At 41.1% G+C, this 16421-nt stretch overlaps 1 protein-coding gene across 1 annotated transcript in view; it reads right to left on the minus strand.

Moving 5' to 3' along the window:
* The window catches only part of LOC124613702 (glucose dehydrogenase [FAD, quinone]-like), a 40548-nt gene extending 26432 nt beyond the window's left edge, over positions 1-14116 (minus strand). The window contains exon 1 of the mRNA XM_047142420.1: positions 14049-14116. Within this exon, the coding sequence (XP_046998376.1) occupies positions 14049-14116 (68 nt within the window). The remainder of the gene's footprint in view (positions 1-14048) is intronic.
* Positions 14117-16421: the final 2305 nt, after the last annotated feature.

Consider the following 16421-nt stretch of genomic DNA (forward strand, 5'->3'; position numbering starts at 1 on the left):
GGATCTGCTGCTAATCACTTAAGTAACTCCTTGACTAGCATCACGAGGCTGGGATCATCCCGTTCCAGTCGACCCACCAAGGAAAACTCCCTGGCAGTATCGACATCCACATCTACATTTATACTCCGCAAGCCACCCAACGGTGTGTGGTAGAGGGCACTTTACGTGCCACTGTCATTACCTCTTTTTCCAGTTCCAGTCGCGTATGGTTCGCGGGAAGAACGACTGCCGGAAAGCCTCCGTGCACGCTCGAATCTCTCTAATTTTACATTCGTGGTCTCCTCTGGAGGTATTAGTAGGGGGAAGCAATATATTCGATACATCATCCAGTAACGCACCCTCTCGAAACCTGGACAGCAAGCTACAGGGCGATGCAGAGCGCCTCTCTTGTAGAATCTGTCACTTGAGTTTGCTAAACATCTCCGTAACGCTATCACGCTTACCAAATAACCCTGTGACGAAACGCGCCGCTCTTCTTTGGATCTCCTCTGTCAACCCGACCTGGTACGGATCCCACACTGATGAGCAATACTGAAGTATAGGTCGAACGAGTGTTTTGTAAGCCACCTCCTTTGTTGATGGACTACATTTTCTAAGGACTCTCCCAATTAATCTCAACCTGGCAGCCGCCTTACCAAGGATTAATTTTATATGATCATTCCACTTCAAATCGTTCCGTACGCGTACTCACAGATATTTTACAGAAGTAACTGCTATCAGTGTTTGTTCCGCTATCATATAATCATACAATAAAGAATCCTTCTTTCTATGTATTCGCAATACATTACATTTGTCTATGTTAAGGGTCAGTTCCCACTCCCTGCAACAAGTGCCTATCCGCTGCAGATCTTCCTGAATTTCTCTGCAATTTTCTAATGCTGCAACTTCTCTGTGTACTACAGCATCATCCGCGAAAAGCCGCAACGAACTTCCGACACTATCTACTAGGTCATTTATATATATTGTGAAAAGCAATAGTCCCACAACACTCCCCTGTGGCACGCCAGAGGTTACTTTAACGTCTGCAGACGACTCTCCATAGAGAACAACATGCTGTGTTCTGTTTGCTAAAAACTCTTCAATCCAGCCACACAGCTGGTCTGATATTCCGTAGCTCTTACTTTGTTTATCAAGCGACAGTGCGGGACTGTATCGAACGCCTTCGGAAGTCAAGGAAAATGGCATCTACCTGAGATCCAACTTGTTTTCCGCTATGGAATACAGTGATGCGTTACTTTCCATGGACAGTTTACGCTTCCTTTGACATAGTGTGCCTCTGCCTCACAGGAAATCAGTTTGAGAAAACCATAGACCATGAAAATACGTCTTCTGTATGCTACAGATATCATGATTCCCTCTACGAGAATTTGTCTACTATAATCGCTAGAATGAAGTCGCAATTAAAGGCACTGACGTTTCGCAAATTGTACACACTACCTGCTTTATTTAAAAAAAAAGAACTGATCTGGATCATTCACTACACTTTTCTTAATTAGATTACCACTGTAAGTGAGTAGCCTTTACTTGTGTGTGTGTGTGTGTTATCGTAAGTACAGACCTGGGAATGTGAAGTGACAACCTAAATACGCTACTGAGCTCAAAGCCACATCACTTCTATGAAACTGAAAAAAAATCCTCTCTCTCTCTCTCTGTCTCTCTCTCTCTCTCTCTCTCTCTCTCTCTCTCTCTCTCTGTGTGTGTGTGTGTGTGTGTGTGTGTGTGTGTGTGTGAGAAAACCGATTTCATTCATGCGCACATAAATGAGCAAGCCAGTAATTTCACGCTCAGTAGATTTGGTCAGTGCGAACTGTTTGAAAAAAGCTTAACTGTATAAAAAAAACCAAACTATAATTTCGACCTTTATAAGAATGTAACCCGAAACACACGAAAATTTCTGCACTCACATATGGCCCTGGTAAAATAAATAAACTGACAGAACCTACATTGCGCAAAGAAAGCGAAACAGTCACTTATTACGAATCTCACCTGCAAAATGAAGTACAGGCAGAAACAGCAAGACTCGGCAACAATGGAAGAAATACTGCTAAAAACTAACTACAGTTCGTCCAGGAAAACTGCGTTCATATTCTTGACACAGAATGTCAATGAAACACATGACTCAACTTCAAGCTCCGTAATTTCAGTTCGGAAGGAACTTATACAAAAAAGTTATAGACTCTATTATGAAAATTCATTTAATGTAACAACTTCCATGGTACTGTAAATTAAGTCAGAAGATCAATCAAACAATAGAATAATTATCAAAAACTCGGATGTGAAGAGGGTGAAGTAGATCAACAATACATGTCTACAAAAATAAAAATAAATAAAAATAAATCCTTTACCGCGGTCCCACCCGCTCGGGCATGGGCGTGTGTGTTGTTATTAGCATAAGTTAGTTTAAGTAGTGTATAAGTCTAGGGAGCGATGGTCCCTTAGGAATTCACACACATATGAAAATTTGAACACACACTTTACCTCATCATATAATACCTTGTTCTTCATTTCAGAACTTGTTTTATGTCTGAATTCTATCCAACCATTGTTCTGAGTCATCAATTCTCCTCGTAATAAATCTACAACTCACATAGGTCCCAAAGTGCGTCAATACATTGCACTGTACGTTCAACGAAACCCCGCCTCCTGCACACCGCGGCTTTCCACTATTGACTGTCAAAGATGCTACGACTCCACGGTGCTGCTATCGCAGACACAAGTACTACTGTCTAGCAACTGTTTCACTGACCACAGTTCTTCAAATATATAATTTTTCTTCATAAATATTAACACATTCGATAAAATCATCAAAAAGTAGTTACCTTACACCACTTTCTTCAGCTCTACAGCTAGTGGTGCAAAGCCCTTTCTACAGAAGAAGAAGGATGGATCTTAACGCTTTTGGACGTACTACGCGTTGCTGCCCTACTTTTGGATCTTCAGGTTATCTGTAGGCCATACCAAAAACGGCAATCTAATAAAAAAAATGTAGTGATTGACTATCGCATCTCTTTCTCTGCTTATTCACAAATCGTGTAAAAGGACTCAACAAAATGTGTGACCAACTTTAAATTTTCATGGCTGCGTTGGTGTCCAGGGGACGGCCACACATCCACCGCAGTGTCCGGTTACTGTTCTGTTAAATTCCTGCTAATTGACTAAATTATAAGCCGAATATGGTTGGTGAAATAAAAACGTCCTCCATACAGCGTGGTCACTGTTTAATAAATAAAAATTTTTATTTCACTCATGCTTAATGCTGTGAATGCAACGACAGAGCGATCCACGGGGTCAATCAAGAATTCCCTGCATACGCTCTGCTGAACACCGTGCGGCTGTTAAGAGTTGAAGTCCACCAAAACCAGTGAGAAACTTTTCTAAGTCCACAAAATCGTACAGAAATTTTAAAAGTTCGTAGAAATGTTGCATGAAATATGTCACGTTTGGTCACGACTGGCACGCCACACGTTCGCACAGATCGGACCTCTATTGACCTGACCGAGGCCAATATGTGTACCATCTTTAAGTAGCCTTCCAACTGTCGTTGCGAAACGAACAAACGGCATTCACTAAACATAATGCTGTTAAAATCATACATGTAAACATTTTACATAACTTCGTTTACGCACTGATACCTTTGACGTGGTAGAGCATGACATCTGGAGTGCCTTTTGTAGATAAATCTTGCACAATGTCTCTCGTCAGTCATACGCGGATATTTGACCGAAAAAACTATATTAAACTTATAGCCACCAAAAATTTTATTCATCAACTACACAAGAGTATTACCAGACTTTACGTGGTGGTATTGGCTTTTTGCTGTAGCTCTTAGTTTATGAGTTATTTGCGTCTCATTATAATGAATCATTACTGCTTTAATAAATTTTCACAGTTCGCGCTTAAGCTGACAGTCTCGCAGAGCGACCCAGTGGTTTGTTCATCCCATCGAGATCTGTACACGGTTACTCTGACTCTTGCGGACAAACCGCGGGAGAAGTTCGTTAAGAGGACAAGGAACAAATAAAATGCAATAGGTACGTAGAACGTGGAGTAAACACCGTACTCTGCTCGTGTAATTGTGTGATGACTAAAGAAAAAGATCTTTTCTGCTTGATCACCCCCTGCTACTCACTTGTGGTTGCGGTGTAGATAGCCATTGGCTCATACTGTTAGTAAAGAAATTTGGTTTCTGTGCGTCGCAGTGGGTGAATGTGGTGAGCAAAAATCCGTGAAATATGGAGCAATAAATACTCTTAGGAAAAGCTATACGCTCTGTCACTTGCGGACTTTATCGTACATATGAAAATGCGTCTATTGTATCATTCGTCTGATATTGTACGATGCTTGTGCGGCTTCGTCACTCAGACTTTAATAAAGATGTGTAACATCAAGGAGGTCAGTTTTCAATCTCTCAGTACGTTTTTGTGAATGACACTTCACCTACGATCGACAGAGACACGAAAAAGAATCTAGATACACTCAAAGATAAAAATACCCGTAACTAACAAATGAATAATCGAACAGTAAACTACAGTGATTTCGGATAAACATTTCGCTTATTCTTCGTGGGTATAATCCTTTTCATAATTTAGTGCGTTTTCGTGAATCACTTTGCTTATTCTTCTGTTGCATATTGACCACGTCCTAATATTACTAAAGTATCAGTAGCCCCTTGATGTCACCACCGGTAAAATATGTCTGCGTAACGTAATGTTAATGCCAGTATGAATGGAACAGGGTGAGGATTGTTTAGGCGAGTATATTCACTAATACCGTAAAGTGCAAAAGTCATAGAGAATATAGCTTTTTCCAAAAGAACTAAGTGTTGCACATCTCGCGTTTTACTGATTTATCTGCCAACCACAATCACACTTGCACCCAGGCTAGGCGGCTATGCGGGTAGCAGCGGTGTGTGGCGTGAAATGGACGGTTTTTTAGTTTAGAGGGTCTCGTCGAAACACAGAGAGGGCTTCAGTCTCAAAGGTGCAGCTCGAACATTGAAAGAACGTTGATCTATGATCCATCGGTATCTGTAAATTGTCGTAGCTGTGTTGGGAAAGTATCAGAGCGCCAAACGCTATTAGAAACTACTGATGCTCAAATCTTTATAGGCGCTGAAGCCGAAAATAAGTTCAGCCGAAATTTTTACGAAGGACCTAAAGGTGTTTAGAAAGGATAGGCTAAACACAGTTGGTGGTGGCGTATCTGTTGCTATAAACAGTAGTTTATATTGTAACGAAACTGAAGTAATAGTATGCCGAAAGGTCATTCTTGGCAACCGGCATAAAATAATAATTGCATACTTTAACTGACCTCCCAACTCAGATGATACAATTGCTGAAAGATTCAAGGAAAACTTGAATCTAATTTCAAAAACGTAAATTTAAGGTATAGTTGGTGGTGACTTCAATTTACCCACGATACGTAGGCGAAAATACATGTTTGAATCCGGAGGAAAGTACAAGACGTAATCCGAAATCGTACTAAAGGCATTTTATGAAAATTATTTCGAGCAGTTGGCTCATAAGCCCACTCGAATAGTAAACGATTGTGCAAACACACTTGACCTCTTGGTAACAAATAATCATGAGCTAATAACGAGCATCAAAACAGATACAGGGATTAGTGAACACAGGGTTGTCGTAGTGAGAGTGAATACCGTAAATCTCAAATCCTGCAAAAATAAACGAAAAATAAACCTATTAAAAAAACGGATAAAAATTCGCTTTATGCCTTCCTGAGAGACAATCGGCACTCCTTCCAAATTAATTATGTAAGTATAGACCAGATGTGGCTTGAAATCAAAGAAATAGTACCGAAAGCAATTGAGAGATTTGTACCAACTAAATTAACAAACGACAGTACTGATCTCTCTTGGTGCACAAAACGGGTCAGAACATTATTGCAGAAACAACGAAAAAAGCATGCCAAATTTAAACGAATGCAAAATCCCCAAGACTGGCTATGTTTCACAGAAGCACGAAACTTAGCATGAATTTTCATCCGAGATGCTTATAATAGGTTATACAACCAAAATTTGTCTCGAAACCTGGCAGAAAATCCAAAGAGACTCTGATCGTATGTAAAGTATGCTAGCGGCAAGACACAATCAATGCCTTCCCTGCGCGACAGCAATGGAAATACTACCGATGACAGTGCTCGAAAGCAGAGTTACTAAACACAGCTTTCCGAAATTCCTTCATCAAAGAAGACGAGGTAGATATTCCTGAATTCGAATCAAGAACAGCTGCCAAATGAGTAACGTAGAAGTAGATAACTTCGGAGTAGTGAAACAACTTAAGTCACTTAATTAGAGCAAGTCTTCCAGTCTAGAGGGTATACCAATTAGGTTCATTTCAGACATCGATGTGCAGCAGGATTCTGGAACATACGAGGGTCGTTCAATAAGTACTGCCCCACATTTATTCCTCAGGACATATTTATTGTTAAGAGTCAGAATTTGGTGATAATATACATCAGCCTGTCTTATTTTTCTACGTAGTCTCCATCACGTTCTATGGCCGTAAGGCCAACATTGTGGAAGGGCATGTCTTCCCTGCTGGTAAAAGCTCTTGTCCTATGGGCGTAGCCATGTTTTCACCGCTTTACTGACACTCTCGTCATCTTCAAAGTGTGCTTCCCGTAGAGAATCTTTAAGTAGCCCAAAGAGATGGAAGTCCGTGTGTGACAGGTCTGGACTGTAGGGTGGATGAGGCCTTTCTTTGAATCTGTGGTCCGCTGTGGACATTCGTGGAACCTATTATGAGCACCTCTTTGAATATCCGGGAGTCTCGATCATTGCAGACCACTTCCAATGCTGATCGACAACTGTAGAGCGAATTGTCGAGTTGTGACCCGCCGGTCGGTACGAATAATGGCATCCGCAAGATTCAACATGTCTGGAGCAGTGGCTGTGACAGGGCGTCCCGAGCGTGGCTGATCGTAGAACTCTATTTCTGCATTTTCTGAGGCTGCAACTTTCTTTACCCATCGCCCAGCTATACTCCTATCAACTGCAGCACCGTCATACACTACACACAAACGTTTATGGGTGTTCACTACGGTTTCTTTTTCTGCACACAAGAATTCAATAACAGCACACTTCTTGTAACGTGAGTCGTATGTAGACGCCATTTTTACGCTGTACTACGGCTCAGCCATCTGCCAGAACGGCTCGAAACTTCACCGGCGCGCAGAAAAAACATTAAATGTGAAGCACCAACAAGGACGTCTGTCTATGTATATTAATGGATTTTTTTAAAAAGAAGTCGGGCATATTACTTATTGAACGATCCTCGTATGCAATGTTCGAGTATTATGAATTATCCCGAAGAGAACGGTCTACTGACACGCAGCCCACATGGATTTAGAAAACATCGTTCTTGTGAAACACAATTAACTCTTTACTCACACGAAGTGTTGAGTGCTATTGACAAGGGTTTTCAAATTGATTCCGTATTTATAGATTTACAGATGGCTTTTGACACCGTACTTCACAAGCGGCTTGTAATCAAATTGCATGCTTATGGAATATCGTCTCAGTTACGCGACTGGAGTCTTGATTTCCTGTCGAAGAAGTCGCAGTTGGTAGTAATTGACGGAAATTCGTCGAGTGAAACGGAAGTGATTTCTGGTGTTCTCCAAGGTAGTGTTACAGGTGCTCTGCGGTTCCTTATCCATATACACGATTTAAGAGACGATTGCCGGCTGTGTTGGAGATTTTCTCCGCTCAAGGACTGGGCGTTGTCTTCATCATCATGTCATCCCCATCGACATGTAAGTCGCAGAAGTGCGTCAACTAAAAAGACTTGCACCAGGCAATCGGTCTACCCGCGAGAGGCCCTAGTCACACGACAGTTCACTTTTACCCATCAAAATGTGGAAGAAACACGTTGAGGACTCTATCACCATTATACTGCATCGTGAATGAAACATTAGGAACATTTTCATGTATACTGTGAAGTTCGTAAGTCATATACTATTAACTTTGCCTAAGAGCATTCCCGGATTTTTCTCACCACACTCACTTACTGCCATGCACTGCGACAAAACTACCTTAGTAACAGGATAACTGCATTCATAATATCCTTAATGAGATATACGTCTGTGTGCATCTCGTATCTAGAATGGTACTCGTGCCTTCTCCCATGACATATAATCTGACCCGGGCAACGCAGGGTTTCTCAGCTACTATTAAAAATAAAAATGAAAATTGTGCGTACAAATAAATACGACGTAGTGGCATGGACGGAACTCCTGCGCAATAAATTTAACCTTCAGATTTAACTCTTTCGCAGTTTCATTTCGGTCATACTTCGCTGAAGAACATCACAGTCGATTCGTTTTCCTACTACTGTACATATGATGGTAGCGTTGCGTGTACAATGACATCGACGTACACACGAGACTGAAGGCTGAGATTCCTTGCTTTTTTGAAATTATGCACTTGTTGCTTTTTAATAGCTCGCTGCCGTTGAATATGGTATGTGTACATGTCTGCAACAAGTAAATAAATGCGATTCATTGGATGAAATGGACTTCATTGTGTCTGTATGGTTGCATGACGTACAAGTAGCACAACGAGTTAGGAACCGAGCTACAGACGGTGATGAAAGGGTTGGTGAGAAATGAACCAAACCATTTAGTTTATAACCAGATCGTAGTGGGAGAACCAATCACACAGCTGAAAACTTTTGACTAGCTAGACAGTCTACCAGAGTGATGAGTTACGACTTTATATGATAGAAGCAAATGGCCAGTATGGCGGCCACTCTGTGTGCGCCCGAACTTTTGCCCGGACCGCGCGTTAGCAGACCATATGATGCTTGACAGCTCTCGAATGTATCAATACAGGTACGGAATATGTACTAATTTGCTTCAAGATTGATTTCCAGGCGATGGTGTCAAGTATATAATTTTGTTAAGAAACAGACAGTATGGAATAGCGTGTTTCATTAACCCGCAAGTGCTAACACGCACCCAAACAACGACGTCATATTAACACAAGACCCTAAATACCACGCAGATATTATAACCGCACAGTCCAATTCAAATATTCACTTCTCCAGAACTTCACTTCTACTCTTCTGAAGTCCACAGAAGGTCTTCTGGTGGGAAAGTTATGGCTTAGGCACAGCATAGGCGCTCCAGTAGGAAACTTTCGTTCTGCCATGAGGTGTAAGCTATGATGAAACAGTTCAAACAACTTACGGGAATGCGGTCTAGTGACGTCTTCGATAATCTACGACATTTGAACAAATGAACATCCCGCCATTTTGAAGGTAGAAGTGCCACGAGCAGCGACAAGACGTTTTAATACTTTGTTTTTTACCTTTAATCTTCTTGTACGAGTTTAAATCTTCTACCCACTAATGGGTTAATTACTTGTAGTAGATTTCGTGCCACCTGTTGCTGTTAACTAAATAGCGTTTTTTTTAAATATGTTGTTTCATTTATTTATTTATTTAAATAAGACATAAAATTAGGCCCGAAGGAAATGTGGCCATCGTAAAGTCTGCCGGTACTCGCCTTTGTTGGCCAGGTTTCTGAAATGAAGACTACTACTGCAGCAGTGTGTTGGTAGGACATCTTTACAGTTTCTCGATATCGTTCCTTCAGTCGCGGTACGTTATCCAGCAGGTGCAACTCTCGCGATGGGTAGCCCCAAGGAAGGTGTAGAGCCAGTCGTAGAGCCCTATTCGGAATGCGATGCAGTCGTCTGATGTGGAAGTGGGCAGCGTTGCTCCATGCAAATGCTGCGTACTCGAGGAGAGGTTACAAACAAGAAAACCGGCGTGGCTGGACATCGTAGAGTGTTTGTTAAGCATTGAGTATACGCCCCTGAGTTGTCCATGGGCCCTACAACGTTCTACTTTTGTGCATTGATGCCACGTTAGGCATCTCTCCAGTGCAACGCAAAGGTATCGACAGAAAATGCCCAGTTTACGGCTCTCTTCGTAATGAAGATGTCCTTTGTCTTGCATGGATAGAAACCTAGCCGCTATTTCCAATCGCCGAGTGGATTTATCACTATCTGTGCATTAAGGCTGTTGGTGTACGAGGCCGAGTCATCAGAGTGCTCTTCACCCATGGTGTTGTGAGGATGTCTGCTATATGCAACGTATATAGGACCGGGCCAAGAACCGACCCATGTGGTACACCGGCGAGCAGCGAGAAAAAACTTGCAAGGAAATTTAAAATAATTGATTAGTGAAAGCAGTTAAGATCTCAGAATATCTCATTTATTAAAATGACCGGTTTCGCAAATTTAATTGACCGCCATCAGATTATGAGCAGGTGGCGAAGTGGTGAACAGCTGTAAGTGGCCACAAAAGTAACTGTAACGGTGACCACACGCAGCTGTTCATCACGCCGCCAGCTGCATCCAAATGATGCTCTTAGTATGATGATGGCCGATTAAACATACCAAAACCGTTCAGTTTAATAACTGAGATATTCTGCGATCTTGACTGTTTTTACTAAGTGATCATTAAGAACAGAGCGCTGGTACCTTCTTAGCATGTAGGTTAAAATTATGAAATTTATACCGTCGGTAGATGGGCTCCGGCGATCAAGAACATACATATCGTAAACAGCTAGCACTACCATACAACCAAAGATGATCAACGTCAGGAGCTGTCGATAGTGAATATTAATTACAAAGAGTCAGCAAGTAGTACTAACTCTGTCTCTCTGTTGTTTTATCAGGGACAGAGCAGGATTTCGAACAGTACTTAAGCAAAAATCTCCATCTACATGTATGAGATCACTTGTCAGTTTAGTCTCAACTGTTTCCTTAATAACACTACCCCAGTAGCTGGAAGTGTACGTCAGAATATCTGGGTTGTAACACTCTGTAAGATGACCGGTACTGAAGCAATGTTTTGCAATAGCACATTTGCTCGTCTGTTATAAGTGCGTCACACCAGTGAGCAGTATTCAAGCAGTGGGCGAACAATTGTACTGTAACCTACTTCCATTGTTTTCGGATTGCATTTCCTTAGGACTCTCAGTCTGGCATCTGCTTTACCGACGATTAATTTTGTATAGTCACTCCATTTTAAATCACTCCTAATGCGTACTCCCAGATAATTTATGGAATTAACTGCTTCCAGTTTCTGACCAGCTATATTGAAGTTAAAGGATAAAGGATCTTTCTTTCTATGTGATCGCAGCACATTACACTTGTCTACATTGAGATTCAATTGCCATTCCCTACACCATGCGTCAATTCGTTGCAGATCCTCCGGCATTTCAGTACAATTTTCCATTGTTACAACCTCTCGATGTACTACAGCACCATCCGCAAAAAGCCTCAGTGAACTCCCGATGATATCCACAAGGTCATTTATATATATTGTAAATAGCAACGGTCCTACGACACTCCCCTGCGGCACACCTGAAATCACTCTTACTTCGGAAGACTTCTCTCCGTTGAGAATGACATGCTGCATTCTTCAATCCAATCACACAATTGGTCTGATAGTCCATATGCTCTTACTTTGTTCATTAAACGACTGTGGGGAACTGTATCAAACGCCTTGCGGAAGTCAAGATACACGGCATCTACCTGGGAACCTGTGTCTATGGCCCTCTGAGTCTCGGGGACTAATAGCGCGAGCTGGGTTTCACACAATCGTCTTTTTCGAAACCCATGCTGATTTCTACAGAGAAGATTTCTAGTCTCCAGAAAAATCATTATACTCGAACACAATACGTGTTCCAAAATTCTACAACTGATCGACGTTATGGGTCTATAGTTCTGCACGTCTGTTCGACGTCCCTTCTTGAAAACGGGGATGACCTCTGTCCTTTTCCAATCTTTTGGAACGCTACGCTCTTCTAGAGACCTACGGTACACCGCTGCAAGAAGGAGCGCAAGTTACTTCGCGTACTCTGTGTAAAATCGAACTGGTACCCCATCAGGTCCAGCGGTCTTTCCTCTTTTGAGCGATTTTAATTGTTTTTTCTATCCCTCTGTCATCTATTTCGATATCTACCATTTTGTCATCTGCGCCACAATCTAGAGAAGGAACTACAGTGCAGTCTTCCTCTGTGAAACAGCTTTGGAAAAAGACATTCTTACTAACATGCGGCCAAACGACAGACGTATCGTCTACATATTTGAAAAAGCATACAGGTTTCAATGCCGCAGACTCCAGGACGCTCTTCGAAACAGATTAGCAAAAAATACTGACGTGCGGCTACCGATAAAACGCCATGCATCTTCTCGTAGGACCGGCTGTTGAATATGAAGTAAACGCAAGTCCGCACATGTTGAAGTAGGTTAGTTAATTCAATACCAAATCCATCCTCAATAAACCATAACGAAACAAACGAAAGAAACGCCAGTGACCACATCAAAAATTACTGAAATTCACATATCAGAATCATTGAAACGTAGTCGCTCTAAGCGATGCAAGAAATCCGCAGAGTTCTTAACGTGATGCACACACCAACTTCTTGTCAGATTAAACTTCTGTGGTAAGCCGGAAATGATAACTTGACCTACCACTTTAACTAATAACAAGCTTATTAAGCTATCCTTACTAGCAGAACTCATAGCCTATTTCAAACTTTCAACTGATTGTAACTCTCTTCTACCTACCAATTCCACAGGCTAGTCCAGATTGCTGGAAGAAAGGATACTTGAGGGAATGGCTGAATGACTTCGCCACAGCTCACGTTTCGTTTATAAAGCCAACTTTTCGTTCTGTATCAGAGTTTCTGTCCGATATTTAATTTAACTACATCGAGAACTTTCAGCACAAAGTATTTTCAAACGTAAAGTGAAAGTTCCATCCAACATTGAAAAGTTAGTTGGTGAGTGTATCAGTTTACAACAGTTACGATATCCAAAGAGATGCTGAAGGGCTTGACTCACCATTGGGCTAAACATTGTCACAGCATAATGACCATGAAAAAAATGCTTCTTTCTTTTGTCAGAACATGGCTAAATCTCCACTTCATCGAAAAATTTGTCCCATAAAATGTGACTATATAACTGATATTAGGACTCATCAAAAACGTGTTATAAAAGTATGATAAATGGCAAGTAAGGTGATAGTGACTGCAACAGCATGCTCCCCAGTTATTTCGGTACATTCAAATCCATAAAGCAACTGAAGTTCATAGTAGTACGTACCTGTGCAAGCAGATAGTTTATACCATAACTTGTGGCTCTGTGATTATATATACGTCTGTTAACAAAGCTCAGCTTATCTAAAACTTTAAAAAAAAACCGGCATTTAAGATAACTTCTGTAGTGGTACTCAACCACGTTCTTAGATATTACTGTGCTGCTGTAGGAATTCTTCATGATGAATTCTGCTGACACTCCTTACACTGCATTTATGGCCTCAGAGTGTCTGTCAAACATTCTGACACTTAGAGGAATCGACGATCTTTGCGCTGAAACGAAAAGATAGAATGTTATCAGGCCGTAAGCACAAGTACTGAAATTGACTGAGGTTTTCCAGAACTGTATAACTTTTTCTGTATTTGAGGCAATAAGAGAAGAAGATATACCATCAATTGTTAAAGAGCAAATTTTAGGTGATCTGTACCTATTATTGCATACATCCCATTGATAGAATTTTTTGTCAGTCGTTTATCATACTGAAGTTTCCGACAGAAAGTACCATGCTTATCATCTGATGTAGAGCGAAAAAATTACGCTAAATGCAACAAATAATTGCCACAGAACGAAGTTGACTCCGTTCTGCAGTTTATCATTTCCTTCTCACGACATATACATCAGATCGCAAGAAACTTAGTATTCCGTAACGCCGCACTCCGTTAGCTGGGTAGCATAGGATGAACAAATCAGTGAAGGTAAACTGCGAGAAAAGAAGACAATGGCAAAACAACACTTTTCAGTTAGATCCTCGAAGAAGGAGTTCTGTTGGATTGGAGACTAGCAGACGAATATCTAGGGACAGAGCGCTGACCTTATGGACTCTTGATGAAGTGTTTCATTATCTGCTCCCGCCTTAAGACCGTAGGTTGCCCAGTGTCTGCCACTGTCCTCTGTTTCACACTCTGCTGCTTACAGCGCCACGAGTCTTTCCATCTCGATGAGCTGAGATTCATTGTACGCAGCGGACGACACGAGGCACATGAGTTGCGCTAGCCACGCAATTCTCGCCACTATCACTGGCGCGCCGTCGACTAGTCGTGGAAGGTGCTAAACCTCGGCCTTTTATTCAGCCTCGTCTCACTGTAGACAAGAACTTGCAATCCAGTATGACATGTATTTCTCTAAAAGAATTTTTCTCTTTGAGCAGTCGGTCAGTATTTTTTTTCTCAGTCAAATACTCAATTTAAGTCTTTCTCATGCTTTTTATACTGAATCCCAATAGTTGAACTGCAGTTGCTAATTTTAGTGTTGCATTGATTGGTATCTCATATTTCCGTGTCATATTCCTAAAAATTTTCATTTAGGATTGTATGCCCAGTGTAGCATGTTTTGAGTGAATTGTAGTAACCAACCAATTTCTAGGATTAATTAAGCCCGTGAGGACACCAACCGACCCTCAGAGTGTTTCTCGGTGTCATGTCTGAAGAGAAGCGTCTCGGCTTTTCATTCGAAGTGACGCGACTTGCAAACCAAGAAGATTTTGTTCATGAACTGACGGTATAAAAGTTAACTATTCTAAAACTTCAAGGCTCAATCGGCATTTAAGCTAACTATTCTAAAACTTTAAGGGTCAATCGGCATTTAAGACACTACATTTAGACAGTCAGGCTTCCAGCATGGGATGAGATGTTACATTTTTGCCACTTGCATGGCATGGGACATAGGAACTTTTAAACCAGTGTGGAACTGGAAACAATGAATTAACTATTGGTAAATATTTCGTCAGTGGCAACTCTATCTGACAAAATCACGTAGCATGTCATTTGCTGAGAAAATGGTATGACAATCTACCCGACGAATCAGTAACTGAAACATAACATCTAAAAATTACTTCAAATGATTATAAAATGACTCTTGCATGAATAGAGCACAAATGAAATCTAAATAAAAATTAACAAAAAAGAAAAAATACAGAAAGAAATTTCGACACTAGAACACTTGTTTCAACCACTTACCTTTTTCCAATCAGAATGAAGCAGAATCCACCCCGCCGGCCGCTGTGGCCGAGAGGATCTAGGCGCTTCAGTCCAGAACCGCGCTGCTGCTACGGTCGCAGGTTCGATCCTGTCTCGGGCATGGATGTATGTGATGTCCTTAGTTTAGTTAGGTCTAAGTAGTTCTAAGTCTAGGGGACTGGTGACCTCAGATGTTAAGTCCCACAGTTCTCAGAGCCATTTGAACAATTTTTTTTAGAATTCACCCACTGAAACAGGAACTCTTCTCCAACTTTCGCATGGAGTAATGAATTCTGACATTGAGGAGTGAAAATAAGCTGTGCATCATTTTAATCTGAAATACCATATTTTTATAATATCGCATGTAAAATCATTTTATGCTGTAACATGTACTACTGAATAAGTCGTGACACACAGCTACTAACTGAACATCTTGCTTATCTGCGAGGTAGCCACTTAGACCATCTGAGTGCACGTCTCCAGGACAAATTCATATTGTCAATGTCCTGTTTTTTCCAAAACTGCAACTAGAGGTCCTCCGACGGTATGCGTGGAAATAGCACTACCCAGGGAAGAGATTTGTCGGGAGACGGTGATCTTTCTTGTAATTCAGATATATATGTTGAATTATAGTCACTGAAATGAAGTGAATGAAACGTATGGGAACAGAGTAAAAACTGCAGTGGCAGGACTGTGCCAGTATTGTAAACTAGTATGTCATTTGCCACTGTATATACGTTAACTTTCTCCTCACCAATTCCTTTCAATTTATTTCAGTGAATTTATTTCAAACGATGTGCATAAACTGTTCAAACAAGGAAACACTCCTGTTTCTTGAGACTGCTGTATTTGTGTTCGAAGCATCCTTAAATAATCTTCCCAGGTAGTTTATTAGTAAAGGTCCGTCTTGATTACACACTTTTTTTACAATTCACTGCTACTGGTTTCGGGTACTACCGTCTTCAGATGTGTTACAAGTAAAAAATAATGGTATAATCAACGAAGTTGAATTAGCTGAGACAAAATCTATAACAGGCCTGGTAACACATTTGAAGCAGATCTGAAGATGGCAGTAGTCGAAACCGGTAGTAGTGAATTGTAAAAAATTTGTGTGGTCAAGACGGATCTTCACAAATAAAGTACGACAATATGATTGCGGACTCATTTACAGACTTGACGTCTTCTATTGATAAATTTCCACGTAGCATAACTTGAAGGAAGGAGCTTTGAGAAGTGAGGATAATTTTCCGGAAAAAAGTGCTGGAATTATTTTCTGAAGTACACTATGTGATCAAAAGTATCGGGGCATCTCCAAAAAACATACGTTTTTC

Source organism: Schistocerca americana, chromosome 4 (assembly GCF_021461395.2).
Source record: "Schistocerca americana isolate TAMUIC-IGC-003095 chromosome 4, iqSchAmer2.1, whole genome shotgun sequence".
Lineage (NCBI taxonomy): Eukaryota > Metazoa > Arthropoda > Insecta > Orthoptera > Acrididae > Schistocerca > Schistocerca americana.